General features: G+C 42.7%; 2 protein-coding genes across 10 annotated transcripts in view; both read right to left on the bottom strand.

The window, feature by feature from the left end:
* Window positions 1-2,323: 2,323 nt before the first annotated feature.
* On the bottom strand, window positions 2,324-12,593 carry LOC129851000 (T-complex protein 11-like protein 2). The gene is made up of 10 exons (XM_055917141.1): window positions 12,430-12,593; window positions 12,186-12,272; window positions 11,892-12,024; window positions 11,654-11,774; window positions 11,333-11,553; window positions 10,934-11,070; window positions 10,421-10,605; window positions 7,964-8,145; window positions 7,485-7,657; window positions 2,324-7,231 (listed from the first exon to the last, which is right to left on the bottom strand). The coding sequence occupies exons 2-10, from the start codon at window positions 12,268-12,270 to the stop codon at window positions 6,999-7,001; spliced, it is 1,470 nt and encodes a 489-aa protein (XP_055773116.1). The 5' UTR covers window positions 12,271-12,272; window positions 12,430-12,593; the 3' UTR covers window positions 2,324-6,998.
* Window positions 12,594-18,391: 5,798 nt separating this feature from the next.
* The window catches only part of LOC129850888 (polyhomeotic-like protein 2), a 39,878-nt gene continuing 32,841 nt past the window's right edge, over window positions 18,392-25,428 (bottom strand). For 8 of the 9 annotated variants that reach the window (XM_055917095.1, XM_055917092.1, XM_055917065.1 and 5 more), the window contains exons 11-15: window positions 22,746-22,878; window positions 22,496-22,616; window positions 22,248-22,368; window positions 21,839-22,145; window positions 18,392-19,863 (exon numbers count right to left, since the gene is read on the bottom strand). In XM_055917095.1, the coding sequence (XP_055773070.1) occupies window positions 19,709-19,863; window positions 21,839-22,145; window positions 22,248-22,368; window positions 22,496-22,616; window positions 22,746-22,878 (837 nt within the window). In that variant the 3' untranslated portion in view covers window positions 18,392-19,708. The remainder of the gene's footprint in view (window positions 19,864-21,838; window positions 22,146-22,247; window positions 22,369-22,495; window positions 22,617-22,745; window positions 22,879-25,428) is intronic. The other variant, XM_055917098.1, reaches the window with a different exon arrangement.

Below are 25,428 nucleotides of genomic sequence, written 5' to 3'. Positions count from 1 at the left end.
TTAAGTGTGCCTTGAATTCTTAATAAATCACTGACAGTGTCACCGGCAAACCACCCCCACACCATCACACCTCCTCCTCCATGCTTCACGGTGGGAACCACACAAGTGGAGATCATCCGTTCACAAAGACATAGCGGTTGGAACCAAAATTCTCAAATTTGGACTCATCAAATCAAAGGACAGATTTCCACTGGTCCAATGTCCATTGTTTGTGTTTCTTGGCCCAAGCAAGTCACGTATTCTTATTGGTGTCCTTTAGTAGTGGTTTCTTTGCAGCAATTCGACCATGAAGGCCTGATTCACCCAGTCTCCTCTGAACAGTTGATGTTGAGATGTGTCTGTTACTTGAACTCTGTGAAGCATTTATTTGGGCTGCAATTTCTGAGGTTGGTAACTCTAATGAACTTATCCTCTGCAGCAGAGGTAAATCTGGGTCTTCCTGTCATGACAGCCAGTATCATCATATTGCTTGATGGTTTTTGCAACTGCACTTGAAATTTCAAAGATCTTGAATTTTCCCACATTGACTGACCTTAATGTCTTAAAGTAATAATGGACTATCGTTTTTTTGCTTATTTGAGCTGTTCTTGCCATAATATGGACTTCGTCTTTTACCAAATAGGGCTATTTTCTGTAAACCATCCCTACCTTGTTGCAACACAACTGATTGGCTCAAATGCATTAAGGATAGAAATTCCATAAATTAACTTTTAACAAGGCACACGTATTAATTGAAATGCATTCCAGGTGACTACCTCATGAAGCTGGTTGAGAGAATGCCAAGAGTGTGCAAAGCTGTCATCAAGGCAAAGGGTGGCTACTTTGAAGAATCTCAAATATAATATATATTTTGATTTGTTTAACACTTTTTTGGTTACTACATGATTCCATGTGTGTTATTTCAAAGTTTTGATGTCTTCACTATTATTCTACAACGTAGAAAATAGTACAAATAACCCTGGAATGAGTAGGTGTGTCCAAACCTTTGACTGGTACTGTAGGTATATCGATTTGTCATTTATGTTGTGAGTAGTATATTGTGCTTAGGGTTACTTACCACTTTAGGTACCCCTTTTCCTTTCACTTACTAAGAAAAACAAACTCCACAATCCTTAGTCTTTCCTTTTGAACATGTTTTTCTCATTACTCTAAAACCAAACAATTAAAATGATAACTGAATTTTGTCTCCACTTCATGAACTTGTTTGAAATAAAAATCATATTGAAACAATGGAGGGAAAAAAATGTCGTCACAAGTCATACATTTTTTTCATATACTGAACAAAAATATTAATGAAACATGCAACAATTTAAAATATTTTACAGATCATATAAAGAAATCAGTCAATTAAAATTAACTCATTAGGCCCTAATCTATGGATTTCACATGACTGGGAATACAGATATGCATCTGTTGGTTACAGACACCCTTAAAAAAAAAAATTAAGGGGCGTGGATAAAAAAGTCAGTATCTGGTGTAACCACCATTTACCTCATGCAGCACAGCACATCTCCTTCACATAGAGTTGATTAGGCTGTTGATTGTGGCCTATGGAATGTTGTCCCACTCCTCTTCAATGGCTTCTTCAATGGCTGTGCGAAGTTGCTGGATATTGGCGGAAACTGTAACATGCTGCCATACACGTTGATCCAGAGCATCCCAAACATGCTCAATGGGTGTCATGTCTGGTGAGTATGCAGGCCATAGAACTGTGACATTTTCAGCTTCCAGGAATTGTGGTCAGATCCTTACGACATGGGGCAGTGCATTATCATGCTGAAACATGAGGTGATGGCGGTGGATGAATGGCACGACAATAGGCCTATGGATCTCGTCACGGTATCTCTGTGCATTCAAATTGCCATTGATAAAATGCAATCATGTTTGATGTCTGCAGCTTATTCCTGTACATACTACTGCCACCATGGGGCACTCTGTTCACATCGTTGACATCAGCAAACCGCTCGCCCACATAACGCCATACACGTACTGTATGTGGTCCGCAGTTGTGAGGCCAGTTGGACGTACTGTCAAATTCTCTAAAACGACGTTAGGGGTGGCTTATGGTAGAGAAATGAACATGAAACTCTCTGGCAACAGCTCTGGTGGACATTCCTGCAACCAGCATACCAATCATGCACCTTTTATTGTCCCCAGCACAAGATAAACCTGTGTAATGATCGTGCTGTTTAATCAGATTCTTGATATGCCACACCTATCAGGTGTATAGATTATCTTGGCAAAGGAGAAATGCTCACTAACAGGGATGTAAACAAATTTGTGCCCATAATTTGAGAGAAATAAGCTTCTTGTGCATATGGAAAACGTCTGGGATCTTTTACTTCAGCTCATGAAACATGGGACCAACACTTTACATGTTGCGTTTATATTTTGTTCAGTTGGTCAGAATGCATAAAAAATGTCACTCAATAATCCCCCAACAAATTTCACACATTATGTAATGTACAGTTCCAAAATATTAATATATATAGATGTATTTTAAATAGTTAAAAAGTGCATACATATCTTTGGTAAGTGCTTTAAATTATACAGTACATACCATTCGATAAACCTACTGTACACATAACAATCTCTAGCTAATGCACATATAATCATTTCCAGCTGACATACATGCAAACTCTAGATATTAGTAAAATGATAATCACAAGGCTTGCCACAACAAATATTATATGTGTCCTGAGGAAAATATATTCCAGTATGATTATATGAAGATCATATAAAGAATATTCTACATTTCTGATGGCCTGTTTTTGGTTTAACAAACGTTACTAATATTTTTATATTCTAAAATCTAAATATACAGTATAAACACTCAACTAGGGTTTGGCCTTTGGCCCAATTTTTCTCTGAGCTAATAGTCAGCGGGCCAGAACATAATTAGTATATAATACTAGCAAAATTAATTGGCCTACACTACAAATTGAATAACATTTTTAAACACATCTGATCAGTACATAATACATTCTGTGACAATAACAATAATTTTGATTACGCTCATAAAATCCCCATGTCTCTATTCAGTTATTATTTTTGTCTATTTCTCTGTGTGTTGATTGGTGGGGAAAAACAGGTTTACTGTAGCCTACACAAATATTTTTTGACGTCAACATTCGTTCCGAACAATTGGCTTGATAGCAAGAGAAAATGTCGCTCTCAATAAGTATCAGGGAAAATGTACGAAGAGATTGCGTTAATTTTACCATATTTTTACATGCCAAGCCAGTGTGTCTTATTTGAAATGCAAATCATTTAATCTCATACGTTATTATGAATCTAAGCATGGAACTTTCAAAGTGGTCTTCCCGCCTGAGACAGAGGCCCGACGCAGAAAGATTTAAGCGTTAACTGCAAGCTACATAAACTGCCTTTTTCTCTGATCTCCAGGAACAAGGAACAAAAATCTCCAGGAACAAGAAAGATGGAAAACAGTCATGGACATGGTGGAAAAACTTGTGGAAGCTTGAGTTGTTCGATTTGGACTTCGGCACACAAGAAACGACAGTCAGAGGGACCAGGCCGCAGCATGGAAGATTTCATCAAGCAGCTGAGGGACAACTTCTCCACCAGATTTGAAGACTACAAAATGCCCATGGATATCATTGCGTTTGTACGTGCTCCTCTCACAGTCCGCCCAGGTGGAGAACACTCCTCCTTTGCTAAGAAAACGATACCCTCGCTGGATTGGGCTCCCGAGTGGAGCAGCGGTCTAAGGCACTGCATCTCAGTGCAAGAGGCGTCACTACAGTCCCTGGTTCGAATCCAGGCTGAATCACATCCGGCCGTGATTGGGAGTCCCATAGGGTGGCGCACAATTGGCCCAGCGTCGTACGGGTTTGGCCTGGTAGTAGAGGTCGACCGATTAATCGGAATGGCCGATTAATTAGGGACGATTTCAAGCTTTCATAACAATCGGTAATCTGTATTTTTGGACACCGATTTGCAGATATATATATTTTTTTACACCTTTATTTAACTATGCAAGTCAGTTAAGAACACATTCTTATTTTCAATGACGGCCTAGGAACAGTGGGTTAATTGCCTTGTTCAGGGGCAGAACGACAGATTTTTACCTTGTCAGCTTGGGGATTCGTTTTTGCAACCTTCCGGTTACTAGTCCAATGCTCTAACCACCTGCCTTACATTGCACTCCACGAGGAGCCTGCGTGGCAGGCTGACTACCTGTTACGCGAGGGCAGCAAGAAGCCAAGGTAAGTTGCTAGCTAGCATTAAACTTATCTTATAAAAACAATCAATCTTAACATAATCACTAGTTAACTACACATGGTTGATGATATTACTAGTTTATCTAGTGTGTCCTGCTTTGCATATAATTGATGCGGTGCCTGTTAATTTCTCATTGAATCACAGCCTACTGCGACAACCGGGCGATGATTTAAGTGCATTTGCGAAAAAAGCACTTTCGTTGCACCAATGTACCTAACCATAAACATCAATGCCTTTCTTTACAATCAATACACAAGTGTATCTTTTCTTTATTTTTTAACCTGCATATTTAGTTAATATTGCCTGCTAACATGAATTTCTTATAACTAGGGAAATTGTGTAATTTCTCTTGCGTTCCGTGCAAGCAGTCAGGGTATATGCAGCAGTTTGGGCCACCTGGATCATTGTGAACTGTGTGAAGTCCATTTATTCCTAACAAAGGCCGTAATTAATTTGCCAGAATTGTACATAATTATGACATAACATTGAAGGTTGTACAATGTAACAGCAATATTTAGACTTAGGGATGCCACCCGTTAGATAAATATGGAACGGTTCCGTATTTCACTGAAAGAATAAACGTTTTGTTTTCTAAATGATAGTTTCCGGATTCTACCATTTTAATGACCAAAGGCTCGTATTTCTGTGTGTTATTATGTTATAATTAAGTCTATGATTTGATAGAGCAGTCTGACTGAGCAATGGTAGGCACCAGCAGGCTCGTAAGCATTCATTCAAACAGCACTTTCGTGCATTTGCCAGCAGCTCTTCGCAATGCTTCAAGCATTGAGCTGTTTATGACTTCAAGCCTATCAACTCCCGAGATTAGGCTGGTGTAACCGATGTGAAATGGCTAGCTAGTTAGCGGGGTGCGCGCTAATAGCGTTTCAAACATCACTCGCTCTGAGACTTGGAGTAGTTGTTCCCCTTGCTCTGCATGGGTAACGCTGCTTCGAGGGTGGCTGTTGTCGATGTGTTCCTGGTTCGAGCCCAGGTAGCGGCGAGAAGAGGGACGGAAGCTATACTGTTACACTGGCAATACTAAAGTGCCTATAAGAACATTCAATAGTCAAATGTATATGAAATACAATTCGTATAGAGAGAAATAGTCCTATACTAACTACAACCTAAAACTTCTTACCTGGGAATATTGAAGACTCATGTTAAAAGTAACCACCAGCTTTCATATGTTCTCATATGTTCTCATGTTCTGAGCAAGGAACTTAAACATTAGCTTTTTTACATGGCACATATTGCACTTTTACTTTCTTCTCCAACACTTTGTTTTTGCATTATTTAAACCAAATTGAACATGTTTCATTATTTATTTGAGGCTAAATTGATTTTATTGATATTAAGTTAAAATAAGTGGTCATTCAGTATTGTTGTAATTGTCATTACTACAAAAAACAAAACAATAGTCAGATTAATCGGTATCGGCTTTGAAAAATCATAATCGGTTGACCTCTACTGGGTAGGCCGTCATTGTAAATAAGAATTTGTTCTTAACTGACTTGCCTAGTTAAATAAAGTTTAAATTAAAAAAATTAGGCCGCAATTCAAACTGAGCTGATTGAATTACAGACATCGAGCCAAATCAGGGATGCGCTCAGGAGTACCGAGTCCTTGTGTGCGTTTTGGGTGGCATGCTCAGAGAAATACACCCAATAAAGAAACGTGCATTTCATGCGCTAAGTTCGGATCGACTTACACCTGCGAGTCCTCATTTTCCTCTATGAACGCAATATAGACTCAGGACAGGAACCGGCTTTCACATAAGTCAATCGTTGACTGCCTGCGCATCAAACTCACATCCATCTCAAGTGACATCCACAAGATCGAGGGGGAATGCAACTTTTCCCATTGAGTGAGTAACTTAGTGGCCTATATGACTGTACTTAGTAAATACTAACATTATTGTGAGTGCTTATCCAGGGATATTTAGGTCTCAAGCTGACAGTATTATCTGTTTGTTCTGTCGTTACAGAAGCAGGCTATGCTGATAGACATTCACCTTTTTTAACTTTAAATTATTGTTTTATCTAGGATGCTCCATTTTTGGCCAGTTGGAATTGTAAGGTGACCTTGTAAAAAAAAAAAAATCCCACTTCTATTAGGCCATATAATTTTTTCTTGTGAAAGATGCTGTTAAGCCTTATAGCATACCACAGCCAGTTGTTATTTTATGTAGACCTAGGCTTTATGTAGGCCTAGGCTCAGAAGACAATTAAGCCTTCTTCTTGTTTGTAAAGTCAAAATAAAATGAAGATTATTGTTGAAATGAATTACTCGACTGGTGTAGGTTTTCTCCATCTGTCGCTGTGCAACACTTGCATAACAAGTTAGCTATATTTTCAGCACCAGGCGCTGTTCACCTCCTATTGATTGTGCTCTGGTTGCAGCTTTAAGTTTCAGCACCACAAAATGGTCTGTTGCCAGCTTTATCAGTTGACTGTCTCCTGCATTCTCTCTCCTCATGAATGAAGTTAAAACTTAACTTTTGCATTATTTAAGTAGGGTAACTTCCTTCTTGGGACATTGCATTTGGGAGTTTTTGCATCTCGGGTCCGAGATTTTTATACATTTTTTAAATTAAAAAAATATAAAAATTTAATTTGGGGGTCTTTGGGGGAGCCAAATAATATTGTTGGCGTGCCATATTTGGCCCGCGGGTCGCCAGTTTGGGAACCCTGCTCTACATTGTGTAAATGTTGAATGGCAGCTTATGCAGGCGACCTGAAGTGTTGGGGGGACTAGCGGGAGTCCTCCCCCATCTCGGCCTCTCCCGATGGAAACAGCATCTTCCTTAGGATGGGGGCGTAGAAGGGGCCGAAAACTGAGCGGTTGAAATGGACCATTCGCCCTAAGGCCATTCCCAGCTCTGCCACCTCAGCACTCAGCAGCCTCAGGGCAGGGGGCATGGACGGACTCTTTTTAGTGGGGCTTCCCTCTAGCATGGCCTGGAGGTAGCCCTGCACTCTTTCTCCTACAACATGTGTGGTATGCAAAAAGAGAGAAATCAGCCTGCTGCACTGCCCATCTTACTTACAAGAACCTTTGCAGACACAGAACATACCTTGCTAAACTGTACAATTGTATCGGACTCATAATTGTATCAGTAATGGTTAAATTGTCCTCCACATATCTCAGGATTAACATGGAACTCATGCAACTAGTTACTCTGGAATGCTGAACTTGGGAGGTCAGGTTTGGGTTGCCCCTCACTGGTGGTGACTGACCTATGAGAGTGCGGATGGGGTTGTTGTCCTTGGCCAGGTCTGAGATCTGTCCCTTAAGCACGTCTTCACTGTCCTGAGGCAGCGCTGGTCCTTCCTGGGTGATCAGAGCCTCCTTCACCTGCACCAGCACCTGCTCCCTCAGCCCCAGCAACGCCCCCTGCAGGTCAAAGTCCCTGAACGTACCAGAGAGACTGGTGTCAAACATCCATTCAGAACAACAGCAGGATAAGGATTTATTGAACTCTCAATAATACATTCGATTGTACTTTTGAATAGAACATGAATAGCTTCAACATTTTTATTTTAAATGTTTATTAACTTGTTAATTTGAGCTATATTTTGAGCCTGAAGAAGCCAGGGTTTGTTGCAGACATTTGAAGTGTGGCAGCTGGGCTCTTTTGTCAACTTACTTTTTTTCTGTTATACATTACCTGTGCCCCGAGAAGACAGTAACCCCCCCCCCTCCACCCATCTCTTACCTGTTGTGACTGCCCTCCAGCAGGGCTGAGATGGTCTGCTTGAGTTTACCTACAAACCCCTGCAGAGAGAAAACAGCGGCCCCACACTGTGTGCTAGTCAACAGCAGAACTGATGCCTCAAGAACCAGCAGACTCAGCCTCTGCCCCAGTGCATCTATGCGGGCTCTGTCCATCAGAACTGTCTGTGGAGGGAGAGGAGAAATTTGGACATGAGCTACTATAAAATGTTTTCCAGTAGATAAGTGGGGGTGAGTAGATTATGTGGGGGTGAAACCACAGGGAATTATTATTATGTAATCTCAATCTATTAATTTATTGGAGCCATAGGTGATTCATCCATTCATTGATAATTCCCTGATGTAATTTCCTTGTTGAAAATGGCTTCAACTACCTTCTTCCTGAATTATATTCTCCACTAAACGACTATCAAACAGGCAAAGCGTCAATACAGGACTAAGATCGAGTCGTACTACACCGGCTCTGACGCTCGTCGGATGTGGCTGGACTTGCAAACCATTTCAGACTACAAAGGGAAGCACAGCCGAGAGCTGCCCAGTGACACGAGCCTACCAGACGAGCTAAACTACTTCAATGCTCGCTTCGAGGCAAATAACACTAAAACATGCATGAGAGCATCAGCTGTACCAGAAGACTGTGTGATCACGCTCTCCGCAGCCGTTGTGAGTAAGATCTTCAGACAGGTCAACATTCACAAGGCAGCAGGGCCAGACAGATTACCAGGACGTGTACTGCGAGCATGCGCTGACCAACTGGCAAGTGTCTTCACTGACATTTTCAGCCTCTCCCTGTCCGAGTCTGTAATACCAACATGTTTTAAGCAGACCACCATAGAGCTTGTGCCCAAGAACACTAAGTCTGTAGCCATGAAGTGCTTTGAAAGGCTGGTCATGGCTTACATCAATTTGCATACCACCCCAACAGATCCACAGATGATGCAATCTCTATTGCCCTCCACACTGCCCTTTCCCACCTGGACAAAAGGAACACCTATGTGAGAATGCTATTCATTGACTACAGCTCAGCATTCAACACCATAGTGCCCTCAAAGCTCATCAATAAGCAGACACTGGGACTAAACACCTCCCTCTGCAACTGGATCCTGGACTTCCTGACGGGCCGCCCCCAGGTGGTAAGATTTGCTTTTATCTTGGCCAGGTCGCAGTTGTAAATGGGAACTTGCTCTCAACTGGCCTACCTCGTTAAATAAAGGTGAAATGTAAAAAAAAGGAAATAAAAAGGTAACAACACATCCGCCACGCTGATCCTCAACACAGGGGCCCCTCAGGGGTGTGTGCTCAGCCCCTCCTGTACTCCCTGTTCACTCATGACTGCACGGCCAGGCACGACTCCAACACCATCATTAAATTTGCTGATGACACAACAGTGGTAGGCTGATCACCGACAACAACGAGACAGCCTACAGGGAGGAGGTCAGAGACCTGGCTGTGTGGTGCCAGGACAACAACCTCTCTCTCAACGTGATCAAGACAAAGGAGATGATTGTGGACTCCAGGAAAAAGAGAACCGCGCACGCCCCCATTCTCATTGATGGAGCTGCAGTGGAGCAGGTTGAGAGCTTCAAGTTCCTTGGTGTCCACATCACCAACAAACTAACATGGGCCAAGCACACCAAGACAGTTGTGAAGCGTGCACGACAAAACCTAGTCCCCCTCAAGAGACTGAAAAGATTTGGCATGGGTCCTCAGATCCTCAAAAGGTTCTACAGCTGCACCATCGAGAACATCCTGACTGGTTGCATCACTGCTTGGTATGGCAACTGCTCAGCCTCCGACCGCAAGGCACTACAGAGGGTAGTGCGAACGGCCCAGTACATCACTGGGGCCAAGCTCCCTGCCATCCAGGACCTCTATACCAGACGGTTTCAGAGGAAGGCCCTAAAAATGGTCAAAAACTCCAGCCACCCTAGTCATAGACTGTTCTCTTTGCTACCACATGGCAAGCGGTACCGGAGCGCTAAGTCTAGGTCCAAGAGGCTTCTAAACAGCTTCTTCCCCAAGCCATAAGACTCCTGAACATCTAGTCAAATGGCTACCCAGACTACTCGTGTTGACCCTCCCCCCCACCACCACTCTCTGTTGTCATCTATGCAGTGACACTTTAATTCACTCTACCTATATGTACATACTACCTCAACTAACCGGTTTCACCGCACATTGACTCTGTACCAGCACCCACCTGTATATATTGTTATTTTTTACTGCTGTTCTTTAATTACTTGTTACTTTTATCTCTTATTCTTATCCTTATTTGTTTTTAAACTGCACTGTTGGTTAGGGGCTTGTAAGTAAGCATTTCACTGTAAGGTTTACATCTGTTGTATTTGGCGCATGTGACTAATAAAATTTGCTTTGAACCGTCTACATGCTTGTTATGCCACTGGGAAGACAGAACCAATCAGGGTCCTCGTTTGATTACCTCAGGGTAATTCTGGTCATGGGGGTCCCAGCTCAGCAGTTGCAGGTAAGCCCTGTTCAGGACGGCAGTAGGACTTAATGGACCACGTGGCTTGGGAGTCCCAGTGTCAAGGTCAGACTGGGCACTGACCAATGCCTCCTCTCGTGCTGCCATCTGAAGCCAAACGGTGGTCTTGTCCAGGAACTCTTGAGAAGGATGGTTAGAAAAGCAAAAAAAACATATGGAAGCCATCATTAGACAAACAATATCCGTTTTGAAGTTCCTGACATTTATTTGATGGAAAGTGTGAATGTGATTAAAGGGATTATCCAACCGAGTTCAATCAAACAATCAAATATATTTATAAAGCTTTTTTATATCAGCAGATGTCACAAAGTGCTTATACAGAAACCCCAAAGAGCAGACAATGCAGATGTAGAAGCACAAGTTCTTCCTTCTGGATGTTAGGAGCATGTCAGATTGGTAGAACTCTAAATTTGTGTAGATTTTCTCTTAGAACATTGTCTCATTTACCAGGCTGCTTCTCCAGGATCTCCTGGAACTTGGCTCGCTCGTATTGGACCGCCTGCTGAAGAAGATTAGGTCTGAGGCTCTGTACGGTGAAGTTGACCATGTCTGTCTTCATCAGGCCAAGGACTCTGAAGATCTCCCTGTTAGTCAGGAAAGGAACATATTTCTTAGCATTAACCAAATGTAGGCCTTGGTTCATTACTGGACATGTGTGGACCATACCCAAAGTAACTATGAATGAGTAGTGGAATAGTCTACAAAGGAGCTTCCCAGAGTTTTTATTTTTTATTTTAGATTTTGTCTTTCCAAGGGTAATTTCATTACATTTTCATATCTGATATTATGCTACATAATGACTTTTTTTTTATACCATAAAATTAGTTAATTGAGCATGTCCCTCACCTGAGGAGCTCCACTGGGTCCGAAAGATCCCGTAGTGTCTTGATCTCTGGGTCCCGTACAGGGGCACACAGGGAGGCCATGGTATTGATGATGTAGCCTGACAATCTTTGCAGGTCCAGGGCCCCATGATCTGCCTGCTGCTGGATCAGCTCCAGGTCCAGAACCTCCTCCACCTGGGCCTTCAGACGCACGTGGCCAGGCAGGAGCAGGGACAGCACGGTCTGACCACACAGCGGACAACCTTAGCTTTTATCGTTTGCTATACTATGCTGAGAAACTGGGGGAAGGAGTGAGCTAGTAAAGGTACATGACCATACTCACAGTTTTCACCTCTTGTAGCAGAATGACAGCATGGACATAGTCTGGAGGGCTGCATGAAAGCTGCTCACGAAGACAGTCCCAGAAAGCACTGTGAACTATGTCAGATATTCTTCCTTCCAAGCTAAAAAATTAATCATTATTAAAAATCTGTGACTTTAAAGTGACTGAAATTATGATCATACAGTGATTATTGACTATCATTACACAGAAATGGTGTGTGTTTCATAGCTAGTCTTGCCTGTCTTTGGGTGGGCTGTTCTGTCTGAAGCTGAAGTCTCTGTTCATCACTATCTCATGTGCAAGGCTGAGATTGGAAACACAATTCTCAAACTCCATCATATCTGCGAGAGAGGCTTGTTTGGGAGGGCTCCCTGGAAGATGAAGACAGACACACACAGACAGACACGCACGCACGCAGAGAGAGGAGGGAGAGATAAGTAAAATACCTTTATTACACACCGAATACCAACAAAATCACATAATTCAAAATATGAATCCATACCAATAGCTGATCACGAGGAGTGCCTGTTACCTGTTGGGGAGTCAAGTTTCTGGAGACAGGGCACATCACAGGATTCGTCGCCTCCCACCTCCTCTATTGGGTTTGCATTCTGCATGCCTGGACCATGAAAATAAAGTAATCATGGTCTCATAATATTATTTGGTCTGTCGATACAGGTAATACATATTCACCATCAACAAAACAGGGTATGAAAAAAGAGTCCGACTGCATTTTGGTTAGCTTATTGAACTATCAAAGAGAGAACCAAACTCACCAGCAATTGTGTTGAGTCTTCAGACAACGTTTGTAAAGCAGTGTGAAGTTTTAAATTATATTCACACGATCAAATGCAACTGTGTAGTACATGAATATAGCAGGGAAGCATCTGTCTGCTACAGTTAAAGATCGGCTCTCTGAAGTTTAAAAGCAGACCAAACCATTACGTAAGGTTGGGATATTTTTTATGCCTGAAGTTTCCATATGTAGTAGGCATAGGCCTACTACAAAATGATATGCTCTAGATATGATATATAAATATGTTTATGAATTTAACATAAAAAGTGCCCTTTCGGTTTATGTTCTGGTTTCTAAGTCAATATAATACACAGACAGATGGTTTGCTCCATGGTTGAATCAAAACAGAGGGGCGTGTCCTGCCGTATTTTTCTAGTTCAGCCCGGAGATTGTCCTTGCAATGCAACTGCAATGTTTTGACAAGTAGGAGTGGTACAAAGTTCGCTTTTATGTATAATGCTACGAGTTAATAAACAATAAAGTAAGCACGTGCAGTTTCACAGTTATTTCTAAAGTGAAATAGATGGAAACCGTAAAACAACCGGAAATGTCCATATTAGTCCGTTTTTTGAATTTGTTACGAAAGCATACCAGAGGTGTGAACGTACCATGGCAACTTGCTGTGAATGGAATATGGGTAGTACTACTCTGAAACAAAGCCAGAGTCATACATTCTTTAGTGGTAAGAAAGGAATCAAGTCATCTCAAGAACTATTACCCCCTCCATTACTTTTTTATAAACCTGAGGTTCATATATTGCATTCCTAAACAACAACAAAAAAGTCGTGCCAAATAATTTGTCTGTCACACATCCTATTCAATTGTATACATGATTGAAAGAGAGACTTTGCAATTAAAAACGCACTTGACGTGATTGAGCACCCACTCGACCAACTATTCAATTCCTCAACCTATTCGATTCAAACCCACTTGACATTGACTGAACTATTCTTCAACTGTTGTACAAGCACCACCCCCTAAGCACCACTAGAGGACAGGATACGTGTGACAAAAATAATCCAGTTATAACACTTAACAAAAAGATTAACGCAACACGCAGTGTTGGTCCAATGTTTCATGAGCTGAAATAAAATATCCCAGAAAAGTTCCATATGCATAAAAAGCTTATTTCTCAAAATGTGTGTACAAATGTATTTACATCCCTGTTAGTGAGCATTTCACCTTTGCCAAGATAATCCATTCACTTGACAGGTATTTCGATAAAAAAAAAAAATGTTTTACCTTTATTTAACCAGGTGGGCTAGTTGAGAACAAGCACTGCTTTGCTTTATCTGGTCAAGATAAAGCAAAGCAGTGCGACACAAACAACAACACAGAGTTACACATGGAATAAACAAATGTACAGTCAATAACACACTAGAGAAAAAAGTCTATATACAGTGTGTGCAAATGACGTAAGATATGGGAGGTAAGGCAATGAATAGGCCATAGTGGCAACAATTTTTTTTTGTTGCAATTAAACACTGGAGTGATAGATGTGCAGAAGATGAATGTGCAAGTAGAGATACTAGTGTGCAAAGGAACAAAAAAATAAATAACAGTATGGGGGTGAGGTAGTTGGATGGGCTATTTACAGATGGGCTATGTACAGGTGCAATGATCTGTGAGCTGCTCTGACAGCTGGTGCTCCAGCTTCAGTGATTTTTGCAATTCGTTCCAGTCATTGGCAGCAGAGAACTGGAAGGAACGGCGGCCAAAAGAGGAATTGGCTTTGGGGGTGACCATTGAAATATACCTGCTGGAGCACGTGCTACGGGTGGGTGCTGCTATGGTGACCAGTGAGCTGAGATAAGGCGGAGCTTTACCTAGCAAAGACTTATAGATGACCTGGAGCCAGTGGGTTTGGCGACGAATATGAAGTGAGGCTAGCCAACGAGAGCATACAGGTCGCAGTGGTGGGTAGTGTATGGGGCATCCAATTTGCTGAGTAGTGTGTTGAAGGCTATTTTGTAAATGACATTGCCGAAGTCAAGGATCGGCCGGATAGTCAGTTTTACGAGGGTATGTTTGGCAGCATGAGTGAAGGATGCGTTGTTGCGAAATGGGAAGCCAATTCTAGATTTAATTTTGAATTGGAGATGCTTAATGTGAGTCTGGAAGGAGAGTTTACAGTCTACCCAGACACCTAGGTATTTGTAGTTGTCCACATATTCAGAACTGTCCAGAGTAGTGATGCTGGACGGGCGGGCAGGTGCGGGCACCGATCGGTTGAAGAGCATGCATTTAACTTTACTTGCATTTAAGAGCAGTTGGAGGCCACGGAAAGAGAGTTGTATGGCATTGAAGCTCGTCTGGAGGTTAGTTAACACAGTGTCCAAAGAAGGGCCAGAGGTATACAGAATGGTGTCGTCTGCGTAGAGGTGGATCAGAGAATCACCAGAAGCAAGAGTGACATCATTGATATATATATACAGAGAAAAGAGTCGGCCCGAGAATTGAACCCTGTGGCACCCCCATAGAGACTGCCAGATGTCCAGACAACAGGTTCTCCGATTTGACACACTGAACTCTGCCTGAGAAGTAATTGGTGAGCCAGGCAAGGCAGTCATTTGAGAAACCAAGTCTGTTGAGTCTGCCGATAAGAATGTGATGATTGACAGAGTCGAAAGCCTTGGCCAGGTCGATGAATACAGCTGCACAGTATTGTCTCTTATCGATGGTGGTTATGATATCGTTTAGGACCTTGAGCGTGGCTGACGGGCAACCATGACCAGCGCGGAAACCAGATTGCGGAGAAAGTATAGTGGGATTCGAAATGGTCGGTGATCTGTTTGTTAACTTGGCTTTCGAAGACCTTAGAAAGACAGGGTAAGATAGATATAGGTCTGTAGCAGTTTAGGTTTAGAGTGTTTCCCCCTTTGAAGAAGGGGGTACGAAAGAGAGGTTGAACAGACGATACGAAAGAGAGGTTGAACAGGCTAGTAATAGGAGTTGCAACAATTTTGGCTGATCATTTTAGGAAGAGAGGGTCCAGATTGTCTAGCCCAGCTGATTTGTAGGGGTCCAGATTTCGCAGCTCTTTCAGAACTTCAGCTATCTGAATTTGGGTGAAGGAGAAATGGGGGAGGCTTGGGAAAGTTGCTGTGGGGGGTGCAGGGCTGTTGACCGGGGTAGGGGTAGCCAGGTGGAAAGCAAGGCCAGCCGTAGAAAAATGCTTATTGAAATTCTCATTTATTGTGGATTTATTGGTGGTGACAGTGTTTCCTAGCCTCAGTGCAGTGGGCAGCTGGGAGGTGCTCTTGTTCTCCATGGACTTTACCGTGTCCCAGAACTTTTTGGAGTTTGTGCTGCAGGATGCAAATTTCTGTTTGAAAAAGCTAGCCTTTGCTTTCCTAACTGCCTGTGTATATTGGTTCCTAACTTCCCTGAAAAGTTGCATATCGTGGGGGATATTTGATGCTAATGCCGTACATCACAGGATGTTGTTGTGCTGGTCAAGTGCAGTCAGGTCTGGAGTGAACCACGGGCTATATCTGTTCCTGGTTTTAAATTTTCTGAATGGGGCATGCTTATTTAAGATGAGGAAAGCACTTCTAAAGAATAACCAGGCATCTTCTACTGACGGAATGAGGTCAATACCCTTCCAGGATACCCGGGCCAGGTCGATTGGAAAGGCCTGCTCGCTGAAGTGTTTTAGGGAGCGTTTGACAGTGATGAGGGGTGTTCGTTTGACCGCAGTCCCATTATGGACGCAAGCAATGCGGCAGTGATCGCTGAGATCCTGGTTGAAGACAGCAGAGGTGTATTTGGAGGGTAGGTTGGTTAGGATGATATCTAAGAGGGTGCCGGTGTTTACGGATTTGGGGTTGTACCTGGTAGGTTCATTGATAATTTGTGTGAGATTGAGGGCATCAAGCTTAGATTGTAGGATGGCCGGGGCTTTAAGCATGTCCCAGTTTAGGTCACCTAGCAGCACAAGCTCTTAAGATAGATGGGGGGGGGGGGCGATCAATTCACATATGGTGTCCAAGGCACAGCTGGGGGCAGAAGGTGGTCTATAGCAAGCGGCAATGGTGAGAGACTTGTTTCTGGAAAGGTGGATTTTTAAAAGTAGAAGCTCAAATTGTTTGGGCACAGACCTGGATAGTATGACAGAACTCTGCAGGCTATCTCAAATCAAAAGTATTTATATATCCCTTCTTACATCAGCTGTTATCTCAAAGTGCTGTGCAGAAACCCAGCCTAAAACCCCAAACAGCAAGCAGTAGATTGCAACTCTGCAGTATCTCTGCAGTAGATTGCAACTTCACCCATTTTGGCACTTCTATCTTGTCAGAAAATATTATAGTTAGGGATGGTAATTTCAGGGTTTTTGGTGGCCTTCCTAAACCAGGATTCAGACACAGCTAGGACATCCAGGTTGGCAGAGTGTGCTAAAGCAGTGAATAAAATAAACATAGGGAGGAGGCTTCTAATGTTAACATGCATGAAACCAAGGCTTTTACAGTTACAGAAGTCAACAAATGAGAGGGCCTGGGGTAATGGGAGTGGAGCAAGGCACCGCAGGGCCTGGATTAACCTCTACATCACCAGAGGAGGAGTAGGATAAGGGTACGGCTAAGGGCTATAAGAACTGGTCGTCTAGTACGTTTGGAACAGAGTAAAAGGAGCAGGTTTCTGGGAGCGGTAGAATAGATTCAATGCATAATGTACAAAGGTATGGTAGGATGTGAGCACAGTTGAGGTAAACCTAGGCATTGAGTGACGATGAGAGGTATTGTCTCTAGAGACATCAATTAAACCAGGTGAGGTCACCACATGAGTGGGAGGTGGGACAAGAGGGTTAGCTGAGGCATTTTGAGCAGAGCCGGAGGCTCTACAGTGAAATAAGACAATGATCCCTAACCAAAACAGGTATGGCATATCAAGAAGCTGATTAAACAGCATGATCATTAAACAGGTGCACCTTGTGCTAGGGACAATAAAAGGCCACATGATGACTGCAGGAATGTCCACCAGAGCTGTTGCCAGAGAATTGAACGTTCATTTCTTTAACATAAGCAAACTCGTTTTTAGAGAATTTGGCAGTACGCCCAACCGGCCTCACAACTGCAGATCAGGTGTATGGCATCGTGTGGGCAAGCGGTTTGCTCTCAACAGTGCCCAATGGTGGTGGTGGGGTTATGGTATGGGCAGGAGCCATAAACTAGACATCGAACACAATTGCTTTTTTATCAACGGCAATTTGAATGCACAGCGATACCGTGATGAGATCTTGAGGCCCATTGTTGTGCCATTCATCCGCCTCCATCACCGCATGTTTGAACATGACAATGCACTGAGCCATGTCGCAAGGTTCTGTACCCAATTCCTGGAAGCTGAAAATGTACCAGTTCTTCCCTGGCCTGCATACTCACCAGACATGTCACCCATTGAGCATGTTTGGGATGCTCCGGATCAACAGCATGTTCCAGTTCCCGTCAATATTCAGTAACTTCGTACAGCCATTGAAGAGAAGTGGGACAAAATTCCACAGGCCACAATAAACAGCTTGATGAACTCTGCGAATGAGATGTCACGCTGCATGAGGCAAATGGCAGTCACACCAGATACTGACTGTTTTTCTGATGCACTCCCCTATCTTTAAAAAAAAGTTGTGTGACCAACAGATGCATATCTGTATTACCAGTCATGTGAAATCCATAGATTAGGGCCAAATGAATTTTTCAATGAACTGATTTCCTTATATGAACTGTAACTCAGTAAAATCTTTTAAATTGTTGCTTTTATATTATTCTTCAGTATATGTTACAATGTACACTTAACTAATGTAATACATACTCATGTTAAGATACAGGAAGGACAAAGGATCTTTCAGAGTTCCGTAAAGAACTGCAATTCATAAAAGATCTTGCTATTGTACTGAAATTGCCATATCAAAATCTAGAACATATAGATTTTTACACAAAAAGACAAATAACTTGTTTCAGATTATTTATCATTGAAAAATGTTGCGTAACAAAATCAGTTATTTGATAAATACAGGCATTTGACAAAGTATTCTCAAACAAAACATTAAACACAATTGACCATTCATTACATGACAAGCACAAGTAAACAAGATTTTTATAAAAACACTAAAAAGACACTTCCCTCGAGCCATGATATTTACATGTTTGCATATTTCTAAATACTTGATTTTCATATAACAATTATGGATAACTTAAAAGCAAAATACAGGCAGCTTTAGATTCACACAGAACTAAGTCTTTCTCAGGAGCAAAATAGCTCAACAACTCAAAACAAACCTAACTTATGAATTTCAGACCCAATCAAGTCATTTTGGTTGTATTAATTAAAACTAAAGAGAATATAACCAATACATTTTAAGAGCTAGTGGAGTAAGAGGTATGATGGTGAATGTCAACAGTGAGTTCCTAGTGGTCTTTTCGCCACTAGGGTCAACCCATAGATTGTAGGGTTGACACATACTGTCATAGAAGATCACAGGATGTGAAATCGGACCCAGAAATAAATAAGGTATGGCATGTCTTGGTAAATCACATTTTGAAAAAAGGTTGTGTGTCTTCTAAACCAGTACAATGTACAGGGAAATAACGATTTTGTACATGAAACCAAAATCAATATCACAAACCAAAATCAATGTCTCAAAGCATAGCGTAAACTGCTCTGAGCAAAGTCAAAGGCCATGCATTGTATGTATGTGTATAGTTGGTGATCATTATGAAATAGAGCTTAGCATCTGTTGGATAAGACTCAGACTGGCGACGGCTTTCATTTGTCCCAGGACACACAAAGTACATGTATGGCTGTCAATAACATCAGATCAGCATCAAAAGAAACATACTACATATGCAGTCAATGATAATTCAATTCACAATTATATCTCAGGAGAAAGTATTTCAGATATACCCACATCTCTCTTTTCAAACAGACTCAAATGTATCCTTGCAGTGCTTTTAGCACTATTAGTGCCATTATTCTAAGGCAGTCAGTCCATTAAATTTATTGTAAACTATTCTTTTTGACAGCCAAAGGGATGATCAGTTGTCTGTTTGCAGGCCATGGCTAAACGTACCGTGAAGTAGCCAATCCAAAGGTGGGATGAAAGATGGTAGTGCAGAGGTCAGGTAGTCATCAGTGCGATGGCGACATGTTTTGTCTTGTCCCAGAGTGTGACTCCTTCCCACCAAACACAGACATATGCACTCATTTGCACACCATACACAGACATACAAAAACATACAACAAACCAGCACTATATAAACCCATCATGGCTAAGAGTCTTTGAGCATGTTGATATGTGCGTAGATCTTAAGTGCAGGTCCCAGTTTAATATTCATGGCACTCATAAGGTGGTCCTCTTTCAGTAGGAGCATGGCCTGCCCATCTATCTCCTGCGAGCGGAACTCATCTGCTATCTCCTGGCAGCCTAGGAACAACAAGCCACAGTGAACCAGTTAAATAATGCTGCTATTCTGTGTTATCTATGCATAGTCACTAATAACTCTACCTACATGCACATATTACCTCAACGAACCGGTGCCCCCGCACATTGACTCTGTACTGGTACCCCCCCGGTATAGAGTCTCGTTATTGTTATTTTACCGCTGCTCTTTAATTACTTGTTACTTTTATTTCTTATTCATATTCATATATTTTTAAACTGCATTGTTGGTTAGGGGCTTGTAAATAAGCATTTTACTGTGAGGTCTACACCTACGCATGTGACTAATAATTTAACTATCTAATTTCAAAGACAATTCATGAACACTGTCTACATTAGACAATCCACTGACGAATGAATAAACTTTATTCATCCCCAGAGCGGAAATAATTAAGTATACTATCACTACTACAACATACTTCAGAAGAATGTAGTTATGGTGTAGGCCTAACTAAATGCAGGAATATATATACATATATATACACATACATACATATATATATATATATATATATATACATACACACGTGTGTGTAGACACCCTTTCAAATGAGTGGATTCGGCTATTTCAGCCACACCCATTGCTGACAGGTGTATAAAATCGAGTACACAGCCATGCAATCTCCATGGACCACTGGTTCTTAATCCTGGCCCTGTGGACCCAAAGGCTGCACATTTTTGTTTTTGCTTCAGGCATAACATACGTAGTATGTTTTTTTAGCACTACACAGCTGATTCAAATGATAGACTCATCAAAATACTTTGATGACTTGAGTCAGGTGTGTAGTGCTAGGGCAAAAACAAAAATATGCACCCCTTTGGATCCCCAGGACCAGGATTGAGAACCACTGCCATAGACAATTCGCCTTACAGAAGACATCAATGACTTTCAACATGGCACAGTTATAGGATGCCACCTTTCCAACAAGACAGTTTATCAAATTTCTGCCCTGTTAGAGCCGCACGGTCAACTGTAAGTGTAGAAGTAAGTAGAAACGTCTTGAAGCAACAACAGCTCAGCCACAAAGTGGTAGGCCACATAAGCTCACAGAACTGGACCGCCGAGTGATGAAGCACGTAGCAACACTCACTACAGAGTTTCAAACGGCCTCTGAAAGCAACGTCAGCACAAGAACTGTTCATCGGGAGTTTCATGAAATGGGTTTCCATGGCCGAGCAGCCGCACACAAGACAAAAATTAGCAACACACAAGCCTAAGATCACCATGCGCAATGCCAAGCGTCAGCTGGAGTAATGTAACGCTCGCCACCACTGGACTGGAGAAGGGGAAACACGTCCTATGGAGTGATGAATCATGCTTCACCCTCTGGCAGTCTGACGGACGAATCTGGGTTAGGCGGATGCCAGGAGAACGCTACCTGCACCAATGCATAGTGTCAACTGTAAAGTTTGGTGGAGGAGGAGTAATGGCTTAGGGCTGTTTTTCATGTTTCTGGCTAGGCCCCTTAGTTCCAGTGACATGAAATAACGCTACAGCATACAATGACATTCTAGATGATTCTGTGCTTCAACTTTGTGGCAACAGTTCGGGGAATGCCCTTTCCTGTTTCAGCATGACAATGCCTCCATGGACAAATAAAGATCCATACAGAAATGGTTGGTCGAGATAGGTGTGGAAGAACTTGACTGGCCTGCACAGAGTCCTGACCTCAACCCCATTGAACACCTTTGGGATGAATTGGAAAGCTGACTGCAAGCCAAGCCTAATTGCCCAACATCAGTGCCCAACCTCATTAATGCCCATGGCTCACTAGTCCTCGCAGCAATGTACCAGTATCTAGTGGAAAGCCTTCCCAGAAGAGTGGAGGCTATTATAGCAGCAAAAGGCAGGGGGGGGGGGGGGTCCAACTCCATATGAATGCCCATGATTTTAGAATGAGATGTTCCATGAGCAGGTGTCCAAATACATTTGGTCATGTAGTGTTTGTATGAGACTGACCTGGAAGGGAGTGGATAAACTCATAGACTTCTTCTACATTCCACTTGGTGGGGTCGTTGGGCAGGAAGTGCTGAGTAAGGAGTGGCAGCGCTCTGCCTCGGGGGGCCTCTTGGTCTGAGCCTTTCCCTGCCTGGTGTGACAACGCCTGGGGTGCTGGGGGACCTGAGCTGGTTCCTGACAGGGGTGACGGAGGCTCCTCATAGCTAGACATGTCTGAGCAGGGGCTGGACTCCTCCTGGCTGGGTTGGGAGGGGAGCGGGGAGGACACTGAACCTCCCTGAGTCTGCTGAGGTTTAGGGGAAAGCTTCTGAAACATAAAACCCATGAGTCAGCCCTGGTGTCACTGAGGGGAGCATGTTAATTCACAGGAGAGCTGTCCTGTCAGTGGAGAAGTAGGAGAGGAACCTACCTGCTTCTTAGGTTCGACACTCTGGCGGCAGCTGTTGTGTGACCTTCTGTGCCAGCGGTTGGATGCTTTGCTCCTCTCTGGACGGAAGAGGCCTATCCGCTTAGTGCACCCAACATTATACCTATTCCACAACAACGATAATAGCTGTTATGGCAACTACCATCCCAAGACAACACTACTGAGAAGCTCTGACACTAAGGGATATAACCCAGTCAAAGCATAGAAATGGCCCATCAAATGTGACTTACCTTTTCGCACACACCATGGAACAGAACCGTTTTGACCCCTTGAATTTGTAGGCAAAGTCCACCCAGCCACAGAATTCACATCTCAGTTTGGGGGCATCTGAAACCTCTTGGTCTTTTAATTCTGTGTGCAAATCAAAATAGTAGATCAACAACATCTCTTACATCTGAATTGTTAGTATTTAGAAAGTCCATTATGGGGTTTATAGTCAAATAGCATGGCTTTAATCACTCCAGCCATGACCTCTATTACCTTGAGGGGTCAGCTCCTCTGTCTCAGAGTCTGTGGTGTTGGTGGGGTTACTAACAGGGGTCTTGTCTGGGTCAGAGGAGAGCTGCTCATGCAGCTTCTTTGGGCTGTCCATCATTACAGGCAACCGCTCAATCTGGTTAAGACAGAGTGTGACACATGAATGCTACTCTTTCCAAGCTATGACAGCAATACAATGGCAAACTTACCATGCAGTGTCCATAAGCTATAATAAAGCCTGAGAAAAGACTTAGAAATGTGCAGCAAACATCCACTAGGATGCCGTCTAACTTTTTAGGGATAGGGGGCAGCATTTTCACTTTGGATGAATAGCGTGCCCAGAGTGAACTGCCTCCTAGTCTGTCCCACATGCTAATATATGCATATTATTATTACTATTGGATAAAAAACACTCTGAAGTTTCTAAAACTGTTTGAATGATATCTGTGAGTATAACAGAACTCATATGGCAGGCAAAAACCTGAGAGAAAAAAACAAACAGGAAGTGGAAATTCTGAGGCTGGTCGATTTTCAACTCATCGCCTATTGAAATGCTTCTACTGGGATTGCTTTTTCCGTAAAGTTTTTTTGAAATCTGACACAGCGGTTGCATTAAGAACAAGTGTATCTTTAATTCTATGTAAAACATGTACAGTGGGGAGAACAAGTATTTGATAACCTGCAAAATCGGCAGTGTTTCCTACTTACAAAGCATGTAGAGGTCTGTAATTTTTATTAGACGGAATCTAAAACAAAAATCCAGAAAATCACATTGTATGATTTTTAAGTAATTCATTTGCATTTTATTGCATGACATAAGTATTTGATAGATCAGAAAAGCAGAACTTAATATTTGGTACAGAAAACCTTTGTTTGCAATAGTTCTTGACCAGGTTTGCACACACTGCAGCAGGGATTTTGGCCCACTCCTCAATACAGACCTTCTCCAGATCCTTCAGGTTTCGGGGCTGTCGCTGGGCAATACGGACTTTCAGCTCCCTCCAAAGATTTTCTATTGGGTTCAGGTCTGGAGACTGGCTAGGCCACTCCAGGACCTTGAGATGCTTCTTACGGAGCCACTCCTTAGTTGCCCTGGCTGTGTGTTTCGGGTCGTTGTCATGCTGGAAGACCCAGCCACGACCCATCTTCAATGCTCTTACTGAGGGAAGGAGGTTGTTGGCCAAGAGCTCGCAATACATGGCCCCATCCATCCTCCCCTCAATACGGTGCAGTCGTCCTGTCCCCTTTGCAGAAAAGCATCCCCAAAGAATGATGTTTCCATCTCCATGCTTCACGGTTGGGATGGTGTTCTTGGGATTGTACTCATCCTTCTTCTTCCTCCAAACATGGAGAGTGGAGTTTAGACCAAAAAGCTCTATTTTTGTCTCATCAGACCACATGACCTTCTCCCATTCCTCCTCTGGATCATCCAGATGGTCATTGGCAAACTTCAGACGGGCCTGGACATGCGCTGGCTTGAGCAGGTGGACCTTGCGTGCGCAGCAGGATTTTAATCCATGACGGCGTAGTGTGTTACTAATGGTTTTCTTTGAGACTGTGGTACCAGCTCTCTTCAGGTCATTGACCAGGTCCTGCCGTGTAGTTCTGGGCTGATCCCTCACCTTCCTCATGATCATTGATGCCCCACGAGGTGAGATCTTGCATGGAGCCCCAGAGCGAGGGTGATTGACCGTCATCTTGAACTTCTTCCATTTTCTAATAATTGCGTCAACAGTTGTTGCCTTCTCACCAAGCTGCTTGCCTATTGTCCTGTAGCCCATCCCAGCCTTGTGCAGGTCTAAAATTTTATCCCTGATGTCCTTACACAGCTCTCAGGTCTTGGCCATTGTGGAGAGGTTGGAGTCCGTTTGATTGAGTGTGTGGACAGGTGTCTTTTATACAGGTAACAAGTTCAAACAGGTGCAGTTAATACAGGTAATGAGTGGAAAACAGGAGGGCTTCTTAAAGAAAAACTAACAGGTCTGTGAGAGCCGGAATTCTTACTGGTTGGTAGGTGATCAAATACTTATGTCATGCAATAAAAGGCAAATTAATTACTTAAAAATCTTAATGTGATTTTCTGGATTTTTGTTTTAGATTCCGTCTCACAGTTGAAGTGTACCTATGATAAAAATGACAGACCTCTACATGCTTTGTAAGTAGGAAAACCTGTAAGTAGGAAAACCAGAGTCTCTGGGTTCGCGCCCAGGCTGGGCTGGGTTCGCGCCCAGGCTCTGTCGCAGCCGGCCGCAACCGGGAGGTCCGTGGGGCGACGCACAATTGGCATAGCGTCGTCCGGGTTAGGGAGGGTTTGGCCGGTAGTTACATACTTGTCTCAGTATGTAAAATGTAATGAAATGTAATGAAACGGGGAAAAAAAATGTAATAAAATGTATGCACTCTACTGTAAGTCGCTCTGGATAAGAACGTCTGCTAAATGACTAAAACTGTAAATGTAAATGTATCTTTCATCAAAGTTTATGATGAGTATCTGTTATTTGATGTGGCTCTCTCCAATTTCTCCTGATATTTTGGAGGCATTTCTGAACATGGCGCCAATGTAAACTGAGATTTTTGGATATAAATATGCACATTATCGAACAAAACATACACGTATTGTGTAACATGATGTCCTATGAGTGTCATCTGATGAAGATCATCAAAGGTTAGTGATTAATTTTCTCTC

This window comes from Salvelinus fontinalis, chromosome 3, assembly GCF_029448725.1.
Source record: "Salvelinus fontinalis isolate EN_2023a chromosome 3, ASM2944872v1, whole genome shotgun sequence".
NCBI lineage: Eukaryota > Metazoa > Chordata > Actinopteri > Salmoniformes > Salmonidae > Salvelinus > Salvelinus fontinalis.
This window is presented reverse-complemented; position numbering and strand designations above follow the sequence as displayed.